The sequence below is a fragment of the Lynx rufus genome, unplaced genomic scaffold (assembly GCF_022079265.1).
Source record: "Lynx rufus isolate CCGP_SWC_20201006 ecotype Redwood Valley unplaced genomic scaffold, mLynRuf1.p SCAF_5, whole genome shotgun sequence".
In the NCBI taxonomy this organism is placed as follows: domain Eukaryota; kingdom Metazoa; phylum Chordata; class Mammalia; order Carnivora; family Felidae; genus Lynx; species Lynx rufus.
In genome coordinates this window covers 116,436,990-116,464,094 of record NW_025814867.1, presented here as the reverse complement: position 1 = coordinate 116,464,094, position 27,105 = coordinate 116,436,990, and the positions used below count along the sequence as shown (strand labels likewise).

Genomic DNA, 27,105 nt, shown 5'->3' with positions numbered 1-27,105 from the left:
GTGTGTGTGTGTGTGTGTGCGTGCGTATGTGTATGTGTGCACACGCACATGCCCATGCTGGAGGGAGGAACACCACTGGTAGCTGAGTGCAGGGGGAGCTGAGATCTACATTAATAGGCAGTTTTGTTTTCTCAGGGCTAGGAAGCACCAGCCTGAGTAGCCCGTTCATCAAGTGGTCACATGTCGGGTCCTCAGGGCAGTGTGCGTCAGGCTATTCCCCAGTGTTAGAAGTGATGGCAGGCCAGGGCGCTGACACTAAGTGAGGGTTAGGTGCAAATTCTCTGTCTCTCCCTGTGGTATGCCACTAATGCTACAGTACCAGATCTCACACTATGTCAGCCAGATTTTTGAACCAGGTACTTCTGGTTAGGAGTGATGTAGCTTTGGGTAAGTTGCCGAATTTCTGAAAGTTTTAGTTACGTAAGTTCAAAAATGGGTATCATAGCTCCTCTTCACGGTAGTGATAGTTACATGGGGTAAGCATGCAAAATGCATATTGTAAGTATATAATCAGTATTTTTGTTATTAGTATCAGGGTGAGGTGGAGCAGGTTAGTTGGGTTGTGGGTAGAAAGGCTTCCCTGGGGAGAGAAATCCAAAACCACCCCCCTCAGTAGAGAGTAGGGAAGTCAACCAGGCTACAGGTGGGTCATTGTAGGTCAGAGGAAGGGTCATTCTAGGCAGAGGGAGCAGTTTATACTGAGACCAGTAAAGGCTAAAGACAACATGTTCCAGGAACTTCAAGTAGTTCAGTAGGGCAGGGTATATGTTAGGAGGAATCAGAATATTTATTTATTTTTAAACTTGTTTTATTTTTTATTTTTTTTAAATTTGCATCCAAATCAGTTAGCATACATGATTTCAGGAGTAGATTCCTTAGTGCCCCTTACCCATTTAGCCCCTCCCGCAACCCCTCCAGTAACCCTCAGTTTGTCCTCCATATTTATGAGTCTCTTCTGTTTTGTCCCCCTCCCTGCTTTTATGTTATTTTTGTTTCCCTTCCATTATGTTCATCTGTTTTGTCTCTTAAAGTCCTCATATGAGTAGTCATATGATTTTTGTCTTGCTCTAATTTCACTTAGCATAATACCCTTCAGTTCCATCCATGTAGTTGCAAATGGCAAGATTTCATTCTTTTTGACTGCTGAATAATACTCCACTATGTATGTATGTATGTATGTATGTATGTATGTATATATGTGTATATATACATATACACATGTATATGTGTATGTATGTATCTGTGTGTGTGTGTGTGTATATATATATACATGTATATATACATATATATACATATACATACACACACACACACACACACACATAGATACATATATATACCATGTCTTCTTTATCCATTCATCCATCAATGGACGTTTGGGGTCTTTCCATAATTTGGCTATTGTTGATAGTGATGCTATAAACATTGGGGTATATGTGTCCCTTCGAAACAGCACACCTGTATCCCTTGGATAAATGCCTAGTAGTGCAGTTGCTGGGTCGTAGGGTAGTTCTATTTTTAGAAGGAACCTCCATACTGTTCCAGAGTGGCTGACCAGCTTGCATTCCCAAGAAAATTTGTTTAAGCAAGTTCTTGTTTTATCTAGTTGTTAAAGAATGAGGACAATTTCTGAAGATTTCCTGCCTCATCCTGCCGTGTGTGTTTTTAAATCCAGTGAGGCTGTCTTCCCAAAGTCCTTCAATAACTTCCCATCACATACAGGATAAAATTTTAAAACTTTATCATCTTATACTTGACCCATATAATCTTCCATAAACCACACTAGACTGTTTTTTTTTTTTTTAATGTTTATTCATCTTTGAGAGAGTGGGAGTGGGGAAGGAGCAGAGAAAGAGAGGGACAGAGGATCCGAAGCGGATTCTGCGCTGACAACAGTGAGCCTGATGCGGGCCTCGAACTTACACACTGTGAGATCACCACCTGAGCTGAAGTTGGACACTCAACCAGCTGATACACCCAGGCGCCCCTAGACTACTTTTAATTCCCCAAATGGGAATGTGCCTGTGCATGTGCTATAGCCTTTGCCCTTGAACTTCTTTCTCATTTTGTCCTGTAACTAATTCCTCCTTATCCTTCAAGATTTAACATATTGTATAATATATGAAAATAACTAGCATTCCTAAACTAACTGTCCTTTTATGTACAATAAGGTTGAAAAGAAATATGCAAGATTAATAACCTTTATACTAAGTGATCTAAAAGAAAATGTGAATAAATGCATAAACATATAGTTCAGTGTGGAGACTAACTGCAATAAGGGTGTTAATTCTTCCCAAATTTAGTACATTTAATATAATCCCAGTCAAAGTTTCTATCTATGTTCGCAGATATTTTATAAATTATTAACTGACACACTGATTTCTGAAGTTCATCTGAAAGAACTAACATTCTAAAATCACTTTGGAAATTCTTAAGAAAAAAAAGAGAATAGAGATTTGCTCTGTCAGATATTAACCAATTGAAAGTGACCTACCTTTGTTAGCTAAAGGGATGGACACATGTCAGCCAAGCCACTCCAATCTGTATGAATTATGTTTCTGACCATTATTTCTCTGTTACTGTGTGATTCAAAATTGTGAGTAGATTTTCATCCAGTTTGGAGGGTAAGATTAGGATGTACTGAAGTAAGAGTTACAGCAGTGATGTTCACAGATTTCCCTTTTGGGTCCATTTTAATGCATTGGTTCCCAAAGTATGGCCCCGAAGATTGGCAACATCATTCTCACTTGAGAGCTTGCTAGAAATGCAAATTCTCAGGTCGCATCTCCGACCCACTGAATCAGAAAGTCCTTGGGTAGGGCTCAGCAGTCTTTTATAGACACTGGATGCATGCTAAAGTTTGCAAAGCATGTTCTTAAAAAAAGAGGCTGGGCGCCTGGGTGGCTCAGTCGGTTAAGTGTCCGACTTCAGCTCAGGGCATGATCTCGCGGTTCGTGGGTTCGAGCCCCGCGTCAGGCTCTGCTGACAGCTCAGAGCCTGGTGCCTGCTTCAGATTCTGTGTCTCCCTCTCTCTGCACCTCCCCACTCACACACACACACTCTCTCTCTCTCTCAAAAAATAAAATGTTAAAAAAAAGAAAAAAAGAGGCTGTCATCCTCCAGAATTCCTAAAACAGGTACTGGGTCCTATGATGATGCACCATCATAGTAAGAGGCAGTGAAGGAGAAAGCAGTTTCACATATTAGTCCCCAGTTGAAATTCACATGGCACAATTCCAGTCGCAGGTGTTACATTTCAATTCAGCCATTTCTCACATAGGCAACTCCAGGGTGAGTAGCAGCTGGAATTTATTTAATTGACCATGGTTAATGAGGCTCCCAAATAACTCAGCTAGAAAGGTCAGCTTGTAAATAAATTAAATATTTCCTGCTGTATCATCTGTCAGTTGATGTGAGCTTGTGACTGTTAAGAGATCTAGATGTTGGACTGAATAAGAAATTAGGAAGGTAAAATCTGCTGGTGGAGGTGTGTGTGTGTGGGGGGGGGGGTGGGTGGCACTATCAAGCCATAAGTGATTTTTAAATCATCCTTGGTTTTGTATCATCTGAGCCATTGAGCACCTCATTAACTCTGTTACGATAGAGTTGACTATAGTTAGTTTTCCATACTTTGATTTCATGAGAGGAAGACTTTAACACTCACTCCTTTAAACACTCTTTAATGATAGTATTTTTCCTTCCAATATTAGCAGTCTCAGGTTTTAAATTTTGTCTTTATGAAAAACCCTTCCTTGTGCAGAGTGATAGACTGACATCTATTTTGATGTGTTCAGAGTTATGTAAAAACACGTGTTTTTGGAAAGATGTTGTGCAGGAAGGGACTAGGCTGAGACATAGGAGGCATTCCTTTCTGATGCAGATATTAAGGGGCCCCTAAAACCCAATAATCAAAATAAATGATTCCTTAATGGGCACAATTGATGCAAAAGAAAGAAAACCTATGATGAATAAAATGCCAAAGTTTTAAATAAAGGCAGGATGTCATAACACCAGTAGACTGAGCCATATCATGGTCTGAGGCAAAAGGGCAAAGTCGATGGTAATAACCCTGACTCTGAAAAAAAACACAGGTAAGTGTAGACTAAGACCCCATTCACTCAATTACTTACAAAATTATATTGGTGTGTGTAATACTAATGTTTATTTGTTTTTCTTTTTCTATTTCTAGGGATATACTAATAACACCATCATGCTGGCAATATGCTGTCCTTCTTAACCGATTCAATTATTCTTTTGAACTGGAAAGAGATTTACGTTTAAAGGGCTATCACACACTCTTTCAAGGATCTTTACCCTACTATCCCAAATCAGTGAAGTGTTACCTTAGTAAAACTCCAGACAGAATGCCTTCAGAAAGACACCAAATTGGAAATCTAAAAAAATACTATCTCCTGAATGCCGCCTCTCTTCTCCCAGTATTGGCTCTGGAGTTAAGAGATGGGGAGAAGGTTCTGGATCTGTGTGCAGCTCCTGGAGGTAAATCAATAGCTCTGCTGCAGTGCGCTTATCCAGGTAGTGTGCTTTTCTTTCAGTAATTGACAACTCTGAAATAGCCATGTATTACAAAATACTTAAAGTACATGAGGAGAAATATAAGATTGAGTTTGCAGACTTTGGAAGCCTGAAAATCAGGACAGTATGTAGAAGAATGGAAGTTTTAGCTGAGGAAATCAGTGTAATAGCATTTTTTTTTCCAGCTAAATACTAGCAGATAATTTTGAACACAACTGCAGCATTTCATAAACACAAATCTGTCATAACATGAATCCTGATAAGCCAATAACAAACATTTTTTATTGTTACTTTCATACTTAAGAATCTTGTATTGATACCTTGTCATACTTTTAAGCAACAAAAATATACATATTTAAAACCATTTTTTGTATCATTGGTTATAAGTTCTGTCCAGTAGAAATATAATATGAAGTGTACATAAAATTTTATATTTTTAGGTACTCATTTAAAAAAGGTAGAAAAACACAGTTGAGATTACTTTTAGTAGTACATTGTAGCCCAGTACATCCAAAATATTATTTCAGCATGTAATCAAAATAAAAGTTATTAATGAAGTATTTTGCATTCTAATTTTCTTAGAATGTCTTTTTTTTTTAATTTTTTTTTTCAATGTTTATTTATTTTTGGGACAGAGAGAGACAGAGCATGAATGGGGGAGGGGCAGAGAGAGAGGGAGACACAGAATCGGAAACAGGCTCCAGGCTCTGAGCAGTCAGCACAGAGCCCGACACGGGGCTCGAACTCCCGGACCACGAGATCGTGACCTGGCTGAAGTCGGACGCTTAACCGACTGCGCCACCCAGGCGCCCCTCTTAGAATGTCTTTAAAGTGGATATTTTAAAGCACATTTCAGTTTGGACTAGCTGCCACCTTCTAAGGGCTTATAGTCACATGTGGCAAACGGGGATGGTGTTAGACAGTGCAGTTCTAAAAGATTTTGAAAAGTTCTTTGGAAGTAACTTGTTACTATTATGAGTACAAAAATGATGAAATGTATTTAAATGTACATTTTTATAAATATTAAAAGTAATGAGTCAACATTCATCAAAAATTCTTAATTAGATGGTGAGACTGTTTCAAAAAATTATTTCAGATTTCCCTGGATAAATATTACTTACAGCTTGAGAAGACAGGGTTTAGCAACAGTTACGTCTGGTTTTTGTTTGATGTTTTTATTTTTATAAATGTAAATGCCTTTGTTCATAGAGATAAGATGGTGGAAATGGTGGAAATTGTGTTACAGTAATTTCACTAAGCTCTTTAAACTCTTGAGTTAGGACCCCAGATCACACAGATATTTTTAATCAAGCATTATTTTAATGATCTGTTAGGGGAGCACTCTGGTCTGCTTTTGATATTGTTGAAGGCAAAGGATTACAAACCATCTCAATTACAAAAGGCTACATCGCCTAGTTGTTTAACTCATTTACTTTCTCAGCCAGGGTACCCATGTGTTTAACTGCCTTTGGTGCTTTGGAAGTTTTTACACCCTGGCACAATTTGCAGTAATAAGATTCTGGATGGGTGGGAAGCATGCTCCTCAGTTATGAGGTTGGTGAAGGGTCGTTGTGAAAAGAGATGCCCTGGTGTTCTGCTTTAGGAAGTTGATGATCTGAAATTGATTCTTCTTCTTCTTCCTTCTTCCTTTTTTCCTTCTTCCCTCTTCCCTGTTCTCCTCCTCCTCCTCCTCCTCCTCCTCCTTCTTCTTCTTCTATGTTTATTTTTTTTTATTTTGAGAGAGAGATCGAGTGCACTAGTTAGGGGGGTGGGTGGGCAGAGAAAGGGAGAGAGAATGCTAAGCGGGCTCCACACACTGTCAGCACAGAGCCTGAGGCAGGGTTCAACCTCAAAATTGTGAGATCATGACCTGAGCTGAAATCAAGAGTCAGACGCTTAACTGCTTAACAGACCGAGCCTCCCGAGCGCCCCTGAAAATCGATTTCCTTTAAAAATATCCAAGCTTCCTTATCCCTTAGAAAGTTGTTATATATCCCTAGGGCATACATATCCCAGTTTGAAGACTAATTTATATCTTCCTTATTTTTTTTTTTAATTTATATCTTCCTTTGAGGGCACTCCCTGTTGAAATAGATTTCAAAAACTTTTATGAGAATTGTGAATCCAGTTGTACTAGTCATTGGTACGAATATGTATTTAGGAGAAAACATGCTGTGTGTTTTCGAATTGTGGTTAAACCTCCATTATTGAAGCTTGCTATATTTTTTAATGTAAGAAATCACAACCAAAGAGATCATTTTGTAAGGTTATTTTATTATTTTTATAACAAATATAATAATGACCTGAAGGTTTATGGAATCATGTGTTATAAGGAATATTTTTATTTTCACTCTTTTTGTGTTCTTTTGACAGTATTCTTATTTTGGCTGTTACATCAGTTTTGAATACAGAATTTTTAGTATTGTAAAAAAAAATGGAAGAGAAATGTCGAATTTGGGTACCGTTTTGAAGAGAGCATTTTAATCCTAAATTATCCTCATTAGTAGGTAGGCTATAAATATTTTACATACTTATGATAGGGAAGGTGATTTGATTAGGAATCTGAATGCAAACTGATATTCTAGGAGTTTGAAGTGGAGAGGAATCTTCCTGTTCTTACATCAAGGGCAATGAACTACAGGCAGTGTTCCAAGTAAAGTAGCTTTTCATCTAAGTAGGACTAATGATAATGGTTTAGTAAGAAGTACAGATGTCTTCATGCTGATGCTCAAAGCCCAAATTAGGTTAGCTACAGTGCTTGAATTTGGAATGCAGAAGCAATGCTAAAATAAGCTTTTAAAAGCAAAACCTATAATGATGGCTGCAACTAAATGTGCATTTATACAATGAATTTCTTTAGATCAGCACTGGCCTTTATTCTGGGCCAAGAGGCTCACAGCTTTGAATGATTAAAAAGCTCATATTTTAGGATGATTAAGGAAATTAGTGTACTTCTCTTTTGGTCCAGCTGCACCCACATGTTAGCACAGTGATGGATTGTGCCATTGTTTTTTTGTTGTTGTTTTTGTTTTTGTCAACACAGCCTTTGTTATGTCCTGGTCTTGGTAGAAAAAGAGCAAAGAATTCTACTCTAAATAGGAAGGCATTAACATACTAAGAATGACCTAGCTTGGTAGAGTGGCTTCATCAACTTTCTGGCTGAGGGCTCTATCCTTCCATGGAATTCTCTTTGCTGTCAGTAATACCTTTGCCATCTAAGTTAGCCTTTGGTGGTAGAAAAGATGAGAAAGACTCCTTTCTTTACTGAATTGCTTTTATTCTGCTTCCTGCTTCCTTTTAGGCCTCCAGGCCTTTCACACACCCTACAGATATCACTTTTCTCTACCTCTTGCCCTGCTTGCTTTTTCATCAGATTTTCACTCAGGAATCAACTTTCTTAGAAAGCCTTCCAGAACTCCCTGCATTAGGTGCACTTTTTATTTATTTTGTTAGTAATAAAAACATTTTGGAATACCTAGTATGTGCCAAGGACTGTGTTAATCACATTGCATAAATCAAAATTTCTGTATAAATACGTTTATGAAATCCTAGGGCTCTGAGGAACACAGTGTGACTATCTCTGGTGTGCATATTCTTAATTTAACCCTGCAGCCACATTAGTTGGCACTATTATCCCCATTTTAAAGATGAAAACAAGACAAAGAGAAGTTAACCTAAATTGTCCTAGGTAAGTGGCAGAGCTGTGCTCTGAACTCAGGTTTTCACGAATGTACACTTGACTGTGTTTTGAGGTCTCCTGATGTTACCAGCATCCTCCATTAGACAGCTTCTTGAGAGTAGCGCAAGTTCTCACTTGTGTGTGCAGCTGCTAGCACCACGCCCATTCCGTAACAGGTACTTAGTAAACCAGGATCTTGATGTGGGTGTATTCTCAAGTGTATTTTAATCTGTCGTCAACCATGTTTTAACAAATTTGTTGTTACCATTTTGTTCTTTTGTGAATTTGTAACATTGCTTTCAGATATCTGGGAGAACCTTATCATTAGCTTTCATAGCACTTGTAATACATGGACAATATTATTATTTCAATATTTGTGTTGAGAGGAAAATCTAATTCCTCAGACAATCATAATTAGGGCTTATGGCTCTAAGGAATAATGAACAGAAATGAAAATAGGCAGAATTGTTTTTTTTCTTTTTAAGTCAGTTGCACCAAAATAAATTAATAAATGAAACTATCAGCTTCAGTTTCTTTCCATGGACGAAGGCTACCATATATAGATGTAAAGCTTCAATGACTTTTGCAAGTATTTGTTAAATTCACTTCCTTTCCTGCTTAGATGAAAAATTACCAAGAGTTGGTTTATTTTTGACAATTTAAGCTTGAAGTTAATTCTGCTTCAATGTAGGAAGTCTTAGTATTATATATGTATATTATATATATATATAATATATATATTATATATATAATATATATACACACACATATACATATACATATATATACACATATGTACATATATATAATATATAGTATTATATATATGTGTGTGTGTGTGTATATATATATATATATATATATGAGACTTGGGTTGTGATGTCATATATTACATATTTTAAAAAAGTTTAACCAATCTAAGATTTTTAAAATAAAATCTACATCTACACCAAACAGTAGTACAACATAAAACTATATTTGAACTAAGAGGTATTTTAAAATGCTATATTGAGAATCTTGACAAAAGCTATAATTTAATGAAAAACTGACCTGATTTTCAGTTTTAGCAATTCATTCTTTATTATAATGTCATGTTTCAAATCAAGTTAGCTACATTTAGTGAGCACATACTACACGTGAAAGGCATTGGATGTGAAGGTGTGGAGATGTGAAGGATATAGAAGTAACTAAGACTTCGGTTCTTGCAGAATGACAAACTAGATCTCCTAACCAAGCCTCCCACTGAAAACAACTAAGAAATGTAAGATATAATATTAAAGAAAAACACAGTCAATGATCTCTAAATACTCAGTGACCAAAATCTAAGAGATAATGGGAACCTAGGAGATCAACTAAGCATTGAAGCTAGCTTTTCACTTGAGAGCATTTGCTTAACCTGAAAAATTTGCATGTTTTTCATTACTTCTGAAAATGTAAGAATAGAAGACTGAGCCTCCCCAAAAGAGCATCTGCTAGGAGGTTAACTTACATAAAGCTGAGATTCCAAAATGGTATACCCTCCATGTAAGGTAAACTAGGAAGAAATTGTCCTCTCCAAGGGACTGAAAGGAAAACCATCTGTCTTCAACTTTGATGATGAGAGCAGAACTCTCTGAATTTGTGTAAGCACAACTAAGCCAGTGTAGACCATTATAGTCAAGTTGTAGAACACTGAAAATAAAGAGAAGATCTTAATAGCAGTCAAGTGGACATTTTACCTTCAAAAGACAACAACCTGAGGATTGACCTTTGAGAGTAACAATGGAAACTAGCATTCAGAGGAATGCTATTTTCAATGTCCTAAGAAAAGATGACTGTAAATCCAGAAATACATTCACCAAAATATCTTTGAAGAGCAAAAGTGAAATGGACATGGTTTTTAGACAAAGAGAGAGACAGTATAAGTTTGTTACCGATGATTCTGAAGGATGTGCTTCAGGAAGAAGGAAAGCCATTGTAGATGGATGATAAAACATACAAGAAAAAATGAAGATCAAAGACTATGGGAAATATATGGGAAGAATCTGCCATTGACTGTAGAAGACAATGATAATAATTTGTGCAGTTAAAAAAGGTAAGCCCAAATAAAACCCAAATGCACAGTAATAATAGCATCTAGTTTGAGAAGGAGAATTAAAAGATTCTTATATCTTTTAGGAAAAATGGTAAAGGTTGACTTAATGTAGATTTTTTTTTTTTACATATGCATGTTAAAATCTTTAGGTTTACTAATAAAATAATGGAAATGGAATGTAAAACATTTAAACCAGAAAAAGGGAGAAGTGGAATGAAAAATAATTAGAGACATGTTTTTCTCCTTTGAGTCTCTTAGGATCTGATGGGGACAAGGTGTGACTTTGGGGAGCTGCCTTGGCCCCATTTTATGCTCCACCACAGATATGTTTGGCTTCACCTTTACTGTCATTCCTCACGTCAGGGCTGGAGACACCTGAATTGTTTCCAGACTGGAGAAACCCTAGAAAAGATTCATGCTATTCCTGCGGGTATCTGCTGCTGATGTTACTACTGCCACAAACTGAGGAGCCTCCAGATAGCGGCTAGCTGACCAGCAGAAATCACCACACTTAAGTGGTTGCTGTAACTGGCCTTGGGACTCTCTGGCTAGGGCCAGGTAGCACAGACCTGAAGTGTGTGGGAGTTAGCAGCTATTGAGAGGGACTTTAACCAATGAGAGGCAGGAGGCAAGAAGATGCCAGCAGATTCATTGTTCTTCCTCCCTATATTGTTAAACCCCATAGTTTCTTCCAAGGCTCAGTATTTTCAGACTGTGGACATATCCTGAGAGACTGACCAGTGCTGTAGCCAGCTTGATTACAAACCCTTTTACATTTGTGCTCTCCCTTTGCATGATTTACTTCCTTTTTTCTCTCGCTCTGACTTCCTTGGGATTGCATCCCCTCCGTAACAAACTTTTGTCTTAGGTTGTTTTCTAGTGATCTCAAGCTTTTAGACAAGAGCTTTTAGCCTGTCCATAAGCTGCCTTAGCAAATCCTTTAATGCCTCCCAAAATAAACACGTAAACTAATTTTTTAAAATTTAAATCTATGTTAATTAACATATAATAATTTCAAGAATAGAATTTAGTGATTCATCACTTACATATAGCATCTAGTGCTCATCCCAACAAGTGTTCTCCTTAATGCGCTTACCCCTTTAGCCCTTTATATTATATTACATTAACATATAATAATTTCAAGAATAGAATTTAGTGATTCATCACTTACATACAACATCTAGTGCACATGCCAACAAGTGTTCTCCTTAATGTGCTTTACCCCTTTAGCCCTTTCCCCACCCAACACCCTTCCAGCAACCCTCAGTTTGTTCTCTGTATTTAAAAGCCTCTTATGGTCAGTTGCCTTCTAGTTTTGCTGATTGTTTCCTTCACTGTGTAGAGGCTTTTTATCTTAATGAGGTCTCAGTAGTTCATTTTTGCTTTTGTTTCCCTTGCCTCTGGAGACTTGTCTACTAAGAAGTTGCTGTGGCTGAGGTCAAAGAGGTTGTTGCCTGTTTTCTCCTCTAGGATTTTGATGGCTTCCTGTCACATGTTTAGGTCTTTCATCTGTTTGGAGTTTATTTTTGTGTATGATGTAAGAACGTGGTTCAGGTTCATTCCTCTGCATGTTGCTGTCCATTTTTCCCAGCACCACTTGCTGAAGAGATTGTGTTTTTCCATTCAATATTCTTTACTTCTTTGTCAAAGATTAGTTGGCCATACGTTTGTGGATCCATTTCTGGGTTCTCTGTTCTGTTCCATTGATCTATGTGTCTGTTCTTATGCCAGTACCGTACTGTCTTGATTACAGCTTTGTAATACAGCTTGAAATCCGGGATTGTGATGTTCCAGCTTATTCGGGGTCTTTTCTGATTCCATACAAATTTTAGGATTGTTTGTTCTAGCTCTGTGAAAAATGCTGGTATTATTTTGATAGGGATTGCATTGAATGTGTAGATTGTTTTGGGTAATATTGACATTTTAACAATATCTGTTCTTCCAATCCATGAGCATGGAATGTTTTTTTCACTTCTTTGTGTCTTCAGTTTCTTTCATAAACTCTCTATAGTTTTCAGTGTATAGATTTTTCACCTCTTTGGTTAGGTTTATTCCTAGGTATTTTATGTTTTTTGGTGCAATTGTGAATGGGATCGATTCCTTAATTTCTCTTTCTGCTGCTTCATTATTGGTGTATAGAAATAAAATCAATTTCTGTACATTGATTTTATATCCTGCAACTTTGTTCAATTCATGTATCAGTTCTAGCATTTTTGGTGGAGTTTTGGGTTTTCCACACAAAGTATCATGTCATCTGCAAAGAGTGAAAGTTTGACTTCCTCCTTGTGATTTGGATGCCTTTTATTTCTTTCTGTTGACTGATTGCCAAACTGTGTTGAATAACAGTGGTGAGAGTGGACATCCTTGTCATGTTGGGAGGAAAGCTCTCAGTTTTTTCCCATTGAGGATATTAGTGGTGGGTCTTTCATATATGGCCTTTATGATCTTGAGGTATGATCCCTCTATCCCTACTTTGAGGGTTTTTATCAAGAAAGTATGCTGTATTTTGTCAAATGCTTTTTCAGAATCTATTGAGAGTATTATGTGGTTCTTATCCTTTCTTTTATTAATGTGATGTATCACATTGATTGATTTACAGATATTGAACCAGTCCTGAATCCCAGGAATAAATCCTACTGACCATAGTGAATAATTCTTTTAACGTATTGTTGGATCCAGTTTGCTAGTATCTTGTTGAGAATTTTTGCATCCATGTTTTTCAGGGAAATTGTCCTATAATTCTCCTTTTTAGTGGGATCTCTGTCTGGTTTTGGAATCAAGGTAATGCTGGCTTCATAGAATGAGTTTGGAAGTTTTCCTTCCATTTCTATTTTTGGGAACAACTTCAAAAGAATAGGTATTAACTTTAATACCTATTAAATGAGTGGTAGAATTCCCATGGGAAGCCACCTGGCCCTGGACTCTTGTTTGTTGGGGGATTTTTGATTACTGATTCAATTTCTTTACTGGTTATGGGTCTGTTCAAATTTTCTATTCCTGTTTCAGTTTTGGTAGTTTATATATTTCTAGGAATTTGTCTATTTTTTCCAGATTGCCCAATTTGTTGGCATATAATTGCTCATAATATTCTCTTATCATTGTTGGTATTTCTGTTGTGTTGGTTGTGATCTCTCTTCTTTCATTTGAAACACATAAACTAAATTAAAAAAGAGTATACTACCCATACAAATGCAAATAAGGTGACTTTCTTTTCAAAAAAAATTTTTTTAATGTTTATTATTTTTTTAAGACAGGAAGAGAGAGCAGTGAGAGGGGGAAGGGCAGAGAGAGAGGGAGACACAGAATCCAAAGCAGGCTCCAGGCTCTGAGCTGTCAGCACATAGCCTGACGTGGGTCTCGAACTCACAAATCGTGAGATCATGACCTGAGCCAAAGTCAGATGCCTAACTGACCGAGCCACCCAGGCACCCCTTTAAGTAATTTTCTACTCTTTTCTGCTCCTGACAAAATTGATGCCATCTCCTGAGCACTTTCCGTATAGAAGTCATGTCACACTGGTAGTAGGAAAGGTAAGCAAAACACACACAAACCTCTATCCTAAGACAAATTATGGTAAGTACTGTAAGAGAGGTTTGAAGTATGCATGAGAAGTGGACAAGTCAGTCAAATTTGGTGGAGCACAGAGTATGTTGATAAAATAGCAGGAGGTTGCAAAATTGAAAGGTTGTTGTGAGAGCTTATTATCACAGACCTTGAAATAAATCACTAGTTTGAACTTTAATGGATGATGGGAAATCATTAAAAGTTTTTAATCCTGGAGTGGCAATCAAAAAACAACAACATATGTGTAGATATATATAGATTTGTAAATGCATGTATATTTATACAGATATATATTTGAGCAAAGGGTTTACAAAAATATTTCTCCTCTACATTAGAATTTCACCTTCATTTAGTACTCCAGCTTTGTTTCCCTGGTAACCGGACATATTGTCACTATGTTTCCAGGCAACATTGCTCATGATAAAAAAGACCCTGAAGGGTAAAATCCATGTGCACTTGGAGAAAGAATAAATAAGCCCCAGAGATCTCATGGGGATGCCCTGACTGGGCCTTCCTGAGTACACGGATTCTTGTAACTTGGCATGTCCCTCATGGGGATCCTGGAAGCTGTGCCTATAGAGTTGTTAGAGGAGATCTTGTCTCCTATGGGACATGAAGCTTTTAAGCCAGGACAGCTCCTACACCTGCCCAGTGTGATTCTTATCATCTTGCACCTAAATTACCAACTGTGAGGATTGCCTAAGGTCTTCCATGAAAGAGGAGTGTCTCACCCTTCCCTCTTGGCAAGCTGTGATTCCTGTGGGATGAGGCCAGACATGGCCTGCATGAATGTTGAGCTGAGTCAGACCTGAAAATCTAGTCTGAATAGACTGCCTTGAATAAGACCAAAAAACCTAGAAATTATAAAAGTGGTATGATTGACTATTAAAAAATTGTGAAACTTATCTTAGAATTAAGATACTACAAATAAATTCAGAATGCAATTTAGGAAAGATTTGCAGATCACATGGCAGATAGAGAGTTAGTATCTATACTATGAAAATATCTCTTACCTAGTAGAAAAAAATACAAATAGTGGAACAGGGAAAAAAAAAAAGGACAAAGAATAAGAATAATCATTGACAGAAAAGCAAAACCAAATGGCAAATGGAAATGAAAAGATAATTGTGTTGTAGATCAAGGATTATACTACAACATCCCATCTCGTGTTATACTACAACACCACTTTGATAATAACACTTCTTGTGGGAGTTTGCTGGAAGGACCGGGTAATATTTACTAAAAGTAAAAAATTCCCCTGCCCTAACCTATCCATTTCTCTGAAACTGTGTCATAATAATAAAATATTATAATAGGATAACTGTATAAAGATGTTTACTGTGCTTTATTAGTGACAGCGATGTGAATGCCCAATGATTGGTAATGGATGAATAAAGGATGGCGTCTCCATCTCATGTACTATTTAGCAGCCTTTAACAATTACTTATATTTCTACCTGTTGACTTGGTAGTGTTTCTTTTAAAGTGTTGGCATAGTATATGTGGAAAACGAGGGTTATATTGGGTTGATAGTTTAAGTTCCTTTTGATGGGCAGCTGGTGGAGAGGGTAGATGAAAAATGAGATGCAACAACTCGAGGATAATATATAATTCCACTTATATAAGTTTTATATGAGTATACACATAAAGCAATGTGGTGTGATTATCAAAATGTTAAATGGTTACCTGAAGACAATTGGTTTGAGGTAATTTTTGATGTTCTTTGTACTTTTGTGCATTTAAAAATATGCCTGTAGGGGTGCCTAAGTGGCTCAGTCAGTTTAGCCTCTGACTCTTGATTTCAGCTCAGGTCATGATCTCATGGTTTGGTTCATGAGTTTGAGCCCCACGTCAGGCTCTGTGCTGATGGTGTGGAGCCTGCTTAGGATTCTCCCCCTCTCTCTCTGCCCCTCCCCTGCACTTACACATTCTCTCGCTCGTTGTAAATAAATAAATAAATAAACTTTAAAACATATGCTTGTATTCATAGATTATATATTTATATATATCATATAACGTCTATGATATATATAAATATATACAAACATGTAAAATAGCTGTTGGTGAAGATGTGGAGAAAGGGGAAACCTTTTGTACTGTTGATGGGAATTCAAACTGGTATAGCCACTTGAAAACAGCATGGAGGTTTCTCAAAAAATTAAAAATAGAACTACCCTACGACCCAGCAATTGCACTACTTGGTATTTATCCAGAGGATACAGGAGTGCTGATTTGAAGGGCCACATGCACCCCAGTGTTTATAGCAGTGCTATCAACAATAGCCAAATTACAGAAAGAGCCCAAGTGTCCCATTGACTGATAAATGGATAAAGAAGATGTATATATACACAATGGAATAGTACTCAGTGATTGAAAAAAATGAGATACTGCCATTTTCAATAACATGCGTGGAACTGGAGTGTGTTATGCTAAGCGAAATAAGTCAGAGAAAGACAAATGTATGATTTCGCTCATCGGGAACTTAACAGACACAGCAGAAGAAAATAATGCTCCTGAAACTAATACTACACTCTATGTTAACTAACTTGAATTTAAATAAATACAATTTTTAAATGATTAAATTAATTTTAAGAAAATGTATACTTAGGGGTGCCTGGGGTCGCTCAGTTGGTTAAGCCTCCAACTTAGCTTAGGTCATGGTTTCATGGTTCATGAATTCGAGCCCCATGTTGGACTCTGTGCTGACAGCTCAGAGCCTGAGGCCTTCAGGTTCTGTGTCTCTCTCTGTCTCTCTCTCTCTGTGCCTCTCTCTCTGCCTGCCTCTGCCCCACTTGTGTGCATGTGCTGTCTCTCTCAAAAATAAATAAACATTAAAAAGATATGTACATATATATTTAAATAAAGAAAAGACAAATCACAATTTCACTAGGGAATAAACCATTTATAGGTGCCTTCTATAGTGAGAAACAGTATATAGCATGATGCTTAAGAGGTGCTTAATGATAGGTAGGGCTCTGGAACTGTCTGGATTTCTGGTTCTGAACTTAGGCAAATTACTTAACCTCTCATGGTCTAAGTTTCCTCATTAGTAAAATATAAATAACAATAAAAGTACCAGGGGGAGCCTGGATGGCTCAGTCCTTGGGCATCAGACTTTGGCCCAGGTCATGATCTCATGGTTCATGAGTTCAAGTCCCATGTCAGGCTTTGTGCTGACAGCTTAGAGCCTGGAGCCTGCTTCGGATTCTGTGTCTCTATCTCTGTCCCTCCCCTGCTCATGCTTTCTTTCTCTCTCTCTCTCCTCCTCCTCAAAAATAAAATAAAAAAAAAATTTTTTTTCAGCTTTAAAAAAAGTACCTACCTCAGGTTTGTGAGGATTAAATGTGACCCTACATATAAAGTTTTTGTTTTTGATTTTTTTTTAATGTTTATTTATTTAGGGGGAAAGAGCATGTGAGCCGGGGCAGAGCAGAGAGAGAAAGAGAGAATCCCAAGCAGGCTCCACGCTGTCAGCATGAAGCCAGATGTGGGGTTTGATCCCACAAACCTTGAGATGACCTGAGTTGTAATCAAGAGTTGGATGCTTGACTAACTGAGACACCCAGGCCCACCCCCTGACATGTAAGGTTTTTAGAGCAAGGCCTAGCGCTTGATAAGGACTCAAGAATTGTTAATAATCATAAACATTTGTTACTACTACTTTTGCAGTCCTATGCTAGAAATATTACTAAAGTATCACGTTTTAAACTGAACAGGTTTTTAAGGCAGCCAGTGTAGAGGAGATAACATTTTGCTGAGACTGACATAAAACAGGTTAGTAGAAGTAAAGCATATAAATTTTGTTTAATAGAATTTTACATGTATATGGGAGTTGCCACAAGAAAACAAAGATCCAAAAAAGTGGCCAAGTCTAAGTGCTTATATTACTAGGTTGAACATAAAGTGCCAGTTGTGGAAAAGTAACCCATGTTGGGGAGAAGACAGGAAGAATTTTTAACAAGGTCTATTTGTGCAGATTTCTCTGGGCCCTAACTCCTCATCTCTTGATGATCAGAATATTTCTTTCCTTCTGGTATAGGGAGAGTGTCTGTCATGTGAGAGTTCATCTCTGGCTTTCAGGAAGAAAGAGAAAGGCAGAAATGCCCTTTGTGCATCTGCTGTTATTCAGGTGCCTTTAACTCAAAATAATCAACAGGGCAAAGTGGCATGTTTTAGAGATGCATGTTCTGAATCCCTTCACTAGGTATAATATCCATTTGACACAAAAGGAAACTGAGACTCTTAAAGACAGCTAAGAAACTTCTCCAGAGTCTTATAGCTCATAACTTGAGCCCATGATTTCCCATAGAGCCAACAGCACTTTATGTGTCTTTTCCCATATACCATATACTTTCTTTTACTTAATATGTTCTTTCCTGGAAGGAGAAAGAAGAAAGAAAAGGGGAAGGGACAGGAGGGGAGGAGAGGTGGAAAGGGAAGGGAAGGGAAGAGAAGGAGGAAAGGAAAAGAAGGAAAGGAAAGGGGAGAAGGAAGGAAGGAAAGAAAGGAAAACTGGGGTGCCTGGGTGGCTTGGTTGGTTAAGCATCCAACTTTGGCTCAGGTCATCATCTCAGGGTTGATGGATTCGAGCCCCATCTTGGGCTTGGTGCTGATGGCTCAGAGCCTGGAACCTGCTTCAGATTCTGTGTCTCCCTCTCTCTTCTCCTCCCCCACTCACTCCTCTGTCTGTCTGTCTCTCTCTCTCAAAAGTAAACAAAAAAAAAAAAACAAAAACGGAAAAGAAAGATCATACACCAAATATATCATTTGCTCTTTAGAGCTTTAGGGGAGAACTGTGTTTGAGGTATTGGTTGCATAGCATATCTTTAGGAATCCATAATTAAATTTGAATGAGTGTGTGGTCAGAGCTGATGGGCTGTGTAAGGCATGACTATTATAAATTTGTGTGTGTGTGTGTGTGTGTATTGCTATTTTTTAAACATAATCATAATATTTATCTCTGTGCCCTATTTCTGCATGATTATGATGAATTTCTTTCTGAAATTTATTTGGTCAAAAGTGGAAATTTAACAGTTCCATTGCATTCAGTTTAAAACTTTTTAATCCTTTATATTTAGGTTATCTTCACTGTAATGAACATGATAGTCTGAGATTGAGGTGGCTGAGGCAGACATTAGAATCATTCATCCCGCAGCCTTTGGTAAATGTAATTAAAGTGTCTGAATTGGATGGCAGAGAAATGGGAGATGCCCAGCCTGAAATGTTTGACAAGGTACTGTTATTACATTGTGACAAACTGATGGACTCCCAATGATACCGCTGTTATGCTGCTTTGTTGTTGTTGTTTTCCATCTGCTTCCAGACATAGCCTGATACAATTTCTCAGTACACTGGGAAATTTTGATAAAGTGAACAAGGAAGCAGTTTTTATTTGATGGTCAGCATGGTTCAAAGGAAGCGGTAACATTGGGATTGGGGATTATTGAATGTTTTTCATTTCCAAGTGCCTCAAAGATACTCAGGAAAAGATCAGATGTTATTTGGGTCAGTGTACAAACATGTGCACTGTATTGCTTTAATTTGGTAATATTTCATATCAGCGTATGACAGTTGAAGAAAAAGAGAACATTTCAATAAACCAAAATTGAAATATTAGTTCTTAAGAGTAAATGCTGAGAATTCAGAAATATAGTTATGTCTGTTTAAAATGAGTAACTTCTGTAAAAATTTTTGCTGTAGTTGTCAAGTATGAAATGTGATTATACGTTAGTAGACTTTTAATTCTCCTGTTACCCCCCCTCCCCCCCCAGAAAAACAAACACTGGAAGTGTAAAGTATTACTGAAGAAAGGTCATGAAGAATTTAGCATGATATATTTTTGGCTTTAAAAGAAATGACTTTATTTATTAGCTATTTTTTTAATCACATTTTACATAGCTTCTCCATGTACTACGTATTTGCATCATATATCCTTTTTTTCTCTAGGTGTTAGTTGATGCTCCGTGTTCAAATGATCGAAATTGGTTGTTCTCTTCTGATTCTCAGAAGGCAGCCTGGAGGATAAGCCAAAGGAGCAATTTGCCTGTTCTGCAGATAGAACTCTTGAGGTGAGGGCTATTAATACAAAAGTTTATTCCGGCTTCTAATGTAATTTAAATAGGCATGACAAATCATGACACAGAGAAGTCCCCAAATGGAGGGTTTCCTGTGTAGGTGTTGGTAATTATTCCTCCAAAGGCTGTATCTAGAAAATTCTTAACCTTTTTCCCTTCAGCTCTCCTGCTCTAAGGACTCACTACTCCTATCCACTCAATGAAATTTGGTATTGCTGTGTGTTGTCATTTAAAATTGTTTGCATATCTGGACTGTCTCAGATCTAGGGTTCGGCACCCTATTCTTTCTTCAGGACCTGAACAGCACCCCCATAATAGTAGCTTTGGACCAGGTTGTATTTTGTTGGTAATGGACACATTGTTCTGGATGAGTCAGCCTCCTAGGAAGTTGTAGTTTATTGTTAGCACTTATCTGCCCTTTAAGAGTTTTCTAGAAGCATGTGACCACCAAGAGATACTTGGCTTTCCTCTAAAAAGAGACACTGTGAGACATACCGTGCTGGTTTTAAAAGAGATTTCTACTTATACTCCACTCTCAAGCAATTCCTGTTGTTTAATGCTGAACAAAAATTCTCTGAAATATTTAAAATATGGTTAAATGATGCATTATCACCTATTCTCTCTTACATGTGGAATAAGAATGATTAACATTTTATACACTGCTGACAATGTGGTTTGCTTCCAATTTCTGATTGATACACAACAATGAATACATGCCATTATCTAAGTATTACAGTCAACTAATATGTAGTCTTGTTCTTGTACCGGATTAAGTATCAGCTCATTATGGCTATTCTGGTTAGTACCCATTAGAGGTAGATTGTAACATTGTAGATGTTACTCATCTGGCATTTAAACTGTTCATATGATTGCAGTGTCAGCCTTTCATCTACTAAACCCTAAGATATTTTGAGAATTTTATATCACTTTTCCCCTTCTACCTCTTGGGTTATTAGCTTTGGCATGTTGATCTGGCTTCTTGGTTAATTATTCCAGCTACTCTGGGCCTTACTATTATTATAACTTATGCCTTGTAATAGACAATAAGTGTTATGATGGCTTGTTACCATTGTGACCTCTAATTTTTTTTAAGGTGTGATTAAGCAACCAGGCTTCCTGAGAATATCATTGTTCTTTCTCTCATGAAAAAGCCTCCCTATACTTCTTTTTCTTCCTGTTCATTATTAAGCTTTTTGTGTTTTATATTCTGTCGATTGCTTTTCCTCCCATTTTGTCTCAATTCATGGTAATCTATTTTCTGTTCCCTTTATTCTTCCAAATCTATGCTTGTTAAAAATACTAAAGATCCATTAAATGGATAAATAGATATTTTTCAATTTTAATTTTACTTGATCTCTTGATAGCATTTAAAAAATATATTTTATTGTACAACTATTAAATGCAAACATTTTCATTGTAAACAAACTCAGATAATGAAAATGAAGCAAAAAGCCCCCTTGGACGTAGACCCAGCCAAATACCAGCTTTCTTCACTGAGTTAACTGTTGGACTTAAGTTTGGAGCACACTCTTCCAAACTTGTTCTATAGCTCATTTTACAATTACATGCTCATAGAGAAATACATTAAAAAATAACTGCTATCGTTTTGTATATATTGATCTGAAACTTGCTTTTTTGTACTTAATTTTTCTTAGTTTTTTTTTTCCTTGTAGATTTACTTTGTTCTTTTCAACTTTTGTGAAATATTAAATAGCGTCAGTCTATCCTATGCTATTTAATCTTCTAATTTTGGATGTTTACATTATTCCTTTTTTTTTCTTTTTACATTTTAAAAATGTTTATTTTTGAGAGTGAGAGAGAGAGAGAGACAGAGGGTGAGCAGGGGAGGGGCAGAGAGAGAGAGACACACACAGAATCTGAAGCAGGCTCCAGGCTCCAAGCTATCAGCACAGTCTAATGCGAGATCATTATGTTATATATAACATCATATAGCATTACAGTCATCATCATGAAGGTCCTGCATTTGTATAAACCTCACATAGGCACCTTCTTATGCCTTAACAACGAAGCCTCTTCCTTAGTGGCCCCTCCCCTCCCCCATTGTCTTAGTCTCCAAAAGGAGTGGCTTTAGCGCTACATCATTTTAGTAGCATATCGAACAGGTGCAAAACTGACCTCTCAATCACTACAGGTGTAGATTTTCATGTAATCACATGGGGAGCACCATCATACCAGCTGTCTCGTATTCTTTTCCTTGACCAGCTACTCTGCACTTCCTGTCCCTGATGCTTGGTCTGTGTGAGAGTTTTCAGAGCCACTTAGACTAGTTGAAACTTTGGATCCCTTTGCGGTATGATTATGATGATACCGGGGAAAGCGTGGGATACCCAAGCTCTAGGCACAGAAAGCAGTTCTAGTTCCCTGACATCTACAAGTCTGGGAGTTAAAAAGATAAAGGAAAAAATGATAACTCTAGCCACAATTTCTCTTGTATCACCTGCCCCTGACTCCAGAAAATGAAATATGTGTGTGGGTGTGTACACACATATATAGTAATTTTCTCATAGCTCTATCACCATACCACATATAAAGAAGTTCCCTACTCTTTTCGAAATCTTTTTCACCTAGTTATTGCCTTACCTCCCTTTAACAAAAGGTAATCCTTTTATTCCACAATAAGAAATAAAAGGTTTCAAATGCAAACATATGCAAGAGAGTAAATATATTGATGTGTGAATTTTAGTCAAAAGTATAAAGGGTTGATAGTAGATCCTTATTTACATTTGCAAAGAGCAATTAGAAGGCAAGCAAGCAAATATTGCCTGGCCTGATATTGTGGACAGAAGATGGCACTCAGGAGGGAGAAAACAAGAGGATAATTGAGAGGCAAATAAGGAAAACTTTTTGTACTGTTTTGTTGAAGACTAGACTTGTATTTGCATTTGTCAGCTGACAGGTTATGGTACACAAAGATACTTTATGTTCTCTATGGCTGTATATTCATTTACGTTATCAGAAATCATTCATATTTATATTAAATAGGCCATCTACACACTGTTTACAGTTGTAGCTTTTGAAAACACAATACTCTGTAGCCAAATATTAATCTTACATGTTTTTATGAATGTGATACCTAAATTAAAATTGGTACTTTTTTAAAGTTTATTTATTTATTTCAAAAGAGACAGAGAGAGTGAGCAGGGGAGGGGCAGAGAAAGAGGGAGAGATCCCAAGCCGGCTCTGCACTGTCAGTGTGGAGCGGGAAGCGGGGCTTGAACTCACGAACCACCACGAGATCATGATGTGAGCTGAAACCAAGAGTCGGATGCTTAACCGACTGAGCAACGCAGGTGCCCCTAAAATTGATACTTTTTTTTAATAGAAGTTTCTTGATTTACACTTTTTTTAAAGACTAATATTAGTAGATATGTAAGTCTTTTTTAAAAAATTCTTTTAAAGATTAATGTATGCATATAATCATGAAAACAGTGATCAAACCTGATTTTTCTTTTTAGCATGAAAAGCTTATTAGAGGGCACGATGATGACAGTAGATAGATACCAAAGCATATGGCTTCATTGTACACTTATTGAGGACCCTTTGATTTATCCATACAGAAATGGAAAAATTAGACTCTTCTATTTAATTTACAATACAGGAAGATAAAACTGTATACAACTCTCTTACACATGTGTCCCCAAACCATTTTCAGAAGATGAGAATGTAGGACAATGATATAAGGAATAATTGAACATAAGACATTTTTATTAATTGAATACCGTTTGAAAGTATATCTTTATTATCATTTCTCAAAATAATTTCTGAGAGCAGTCGTTTCTGTTACAAACTGTGTACATACATAATCAGGTTCTCTTGCCTCATTTTTATTAAATGTATTAGGATAAACAGAGTGAGAAAATATGCTGAAAATGATATACATGTTGTCTCTAGAAAGTGCCATGGTGTTTGTGCAAGAGAAGTTTACATGATTTTTAGGTGGGAAAGCACGAACTGAAGAGTATGATTTATAACAAAAATATTGGTATGTTATTGCAGTAATGTATCATGTCATCTATTTACCCAGAGAAAATCAATCACATTTAAAATACTGACCCCTTCTGGTTCTTTTTTCTCACTACTTGACAAGTAAAATCCAATTTGTGAACTCATTGAAAAAGGAAGCTTAGATTACTCAGTAACATTTTGAAAATTTGTATAAATCATCCAGATAACTATCCTTAAAAAGTGGTACTCTGACAGCAAGAATTGTGTTTTAAAAGAAACATTAAAAAAATAAAAATCACCAACAATTCCTCTGTCATGCTCTTGAGCTGAGATAAGGGATACCTGGTGACTGTGAAGCCTGAGTCTTCATCATTCATCAACACAGTGACTAAAACGTTGATATATTCATGTTGGAAAAATAATCTTTGGACATACAGGTCTATTAGAATGGAAGATTTCCACCAGTGTTTCAGCTATGTATATATTTTCTTTTTAAAGGTCAACTAATTCAGTTAGCTTTGCATACTATCATGATATGCTTAGTCGTATGTTTGGAATCCAGAAAACACAAGCAAACCCTTAATACCCCTACGGCTACTATTGCTACTGCTGATACTTCTCTTACTCCCCTACCTCCTCCTTTTTCTTCTTTTTCTCAAGTTAGATGGCAGGAGTCAGAGATTCTCAGATTAAAAATCTGTTATTTGTTTGAGGCACCTGGGTGGCTCAGTCAGTTGAACGTCCGACTTTGGCTCAGGTCATGATCTCACGGTTCATGGGTTTGAGCGCCCTGCGTCGGGTTCTGCGCTGATAGCTCAGAGCCTGGAGTCTGCTTTGGATTCTGTGTCTCTCTCTCTCTGCCCCTCCCCTGCTCACACTCTGTCTCTTCCTTTTTCAATAATAAACATTAAAAAAATTTTTTTTAAATCTGTAATTTGCACAAAGTACACACTTCTTTTTATTAAGATTGTACAGATCAAAATATTCCACATTAAATACAATTGTAAAAGGTTGAAGAGACATCCAAAGTTTGTATCTATTGTATTTTCAACACTAAAAATGTCTCAAGTATAGATTGACAATATGAAATACAATCTTGAGTGTTATGCTAAGTGAAATAAGTCATACAGAGAAAGACAGATACCATATGTTTTCACTCTTATGTGGATCCTGAGAAACTTAACAGAAGACCATGGGGGAAGGGAAGGGAAAAAACAAGTTAGAGAGGGAGGGAGCCAAATCATAAGAGACTCTTAAAAACTGAGAATGAACTGAGGGTTGATGGGGGGGGTGGGAGGGAGGGGAAAGTGGGTGATGGGCATTGAGGAGGACACCTGTTGGGATGAGCATTTGGTGTTGTATGGAACATGATAAATTTCATATTAAAAAAAATACAATCTTGAAAATAAGATTTTATCAGCATTTATTAATTTATCCAACATTTATTAAGTACTTTATATCAGAACTTTGCTAGGCATTGCAGATACTAAAATATATATGAAATGCTCCTTGTTCTCAAGGTCCTCAAGGCAATTGTTTTAAAATGCGGCAAGAATGTGGTAGTAGAATAGAGTACAGAGGGAACAAGAGGAGGGACACCCAACTTTGGTCATGTTAAGGATGGAGTATGGGTGTAACAAAGCAAATTTTACAAAGTAAGCAACAGATAAATATTTAAACTGAAGAGGTTTTTTCTAATAACCTTTCCTAACATGGAAGTAGTTTAGCCTCATAAAACATTTGAAAAATACAAAGAAATATAAAGCAGAAAATAAGCCACCCATTGAAACTTACACCAACTTAACTTCTTTGACTGCATATAGTATTTATAATAGAAATCAGAATAGAATTCAGTATCTTTGTCTATTTAATTTATGATCATGTTAATTATTATTTTTAAAAATTTGAGAGAGCGAGCATGTGTGTGCGCACAGGAGGGGCAGAGAGAGAGACAGAGAGAGAATCCCAAGCAGGCTCCATGCCATAAGCACAGAACCTGATGCTGGGCTGGATCTCATGAACTGTGCGATCATAACCTGAGCCAAAACCAGGAGTCAGATGCTCAACCGACTGAGCCACCCAAGTGCCCCATGAACATGTTAATTAGTAAATAGTCTTTGAAAATATACTTTTGAGATGACTGCATATTAAATCCCTCATTCATTCATTCATTCATTCAGGTAGTTAGGAGTATCAAAGACTTTCTTATGATAGGATATCATAAATGCAAGAAATAGGTATAGGTACAAAACATCCTAGTGGAGGGGCGCCTGGGTGGTTCAGTTGGTAAAGCGTCCGGCTCAGGTCGTGATCCTGTGGTTCGTGGGTTTCAGCCCCATGTAGGGCTCTGTGCTGACAGCATAGAGCCTGCAGCCCACTTTGAGTTCTGTGTCTCCCTCCCTCCCTCCCTCGCTCGCTCTCTCTCTCTCTCTCTCTCTCTCTCAAAAACAAATAAACGTTAAAAAAGAAATCCTAGTGGAGATTAAAACATCAGCCTTTTCAGTGATCCAGGAAGAGCTTGCTAACTCTCTGGGAAAGGAGTTAGCAGCTGGGCTGTGATCCATTTCTCTTGATTTCTATGGAGGCACTCCCATGGAAAGAAAGAAGGCAGGTGACCCAGTTAAACATGTTGATAACTGACCTCCTTGGTGAATAGACTAATGAATTTTGCTGTCAGGAGAACTCCTACTTATGTCATTTTTTGAGCAGAATATCCCTGATTAGGATTGTGGTAAACACAGCCTAGAATCTGTAGATTTGTGAGACACAGCTTTCTAGAGAACGTCATACAAGCTTTTCAACTCCTTAAGATATATTAGAAATATGACATCTCCCCATTGTGTGAACTTACCTGTGAACTTTGCTTAGAGAACTCATCTCTTATCTGAGCTAGAAAACATTCTGAGCTAGAAGCTCTGTTTGAGCTATTCTGAGCTATAAGCAAGACTGAGGTAGCCACTTTGGATGTCCCTGCTTCTTTTGTGCATTTTGATTACTTGTGTACTTGAAATTATTAATAAATCTTGATAGTAGGTAGGTTCATGAGAATCTGATTTGACAATCCAGTCCTTTGTATTAGCTCACCCTAAACCCCAACCCGGTGCCTCTGATGAAACCTCTTATTCCAGTCCCACATCTAACTCTTAGAATTCATTCAACTAATCAGCAAACACTTAAAAAGTAAAACCCCTTCCCCTTTATATCCTGTGCATTGAA

The 27,105-nt window shown here is 37.2% G+C and overlaps 1 protein-coding gene across 1 annotated transcript in view; it reads left to right on the top strand.

The window, feature by feature from the left end:
* The window catches only part of NSUN3 (NOP2/Sun RNA methyltransferase 3), a 59,766-nt gene that overhangs the window by 8,183 nt on the left and 24,478 nt on the right, over window positions 1-27,105 (top strand). Inside the window, exons 3-5 of the mRNA XM_047100324.1 lie at window positions 4,190-4,533; window positions 18,928-19,082; window positions 19,796-19,917. Of these exons, the coding sequence (XP_046956280.1) occupies window positions 4,190-4,533; window positions 18,928-19,082; window positions 19,796-19,917 (621 nt within the window). The remainder of the gene's footprint in view (window positions 1-4,189; window positions 4,534-18,927; window positions 19,083-19,795; window positions 19,918-27,105) is intronic.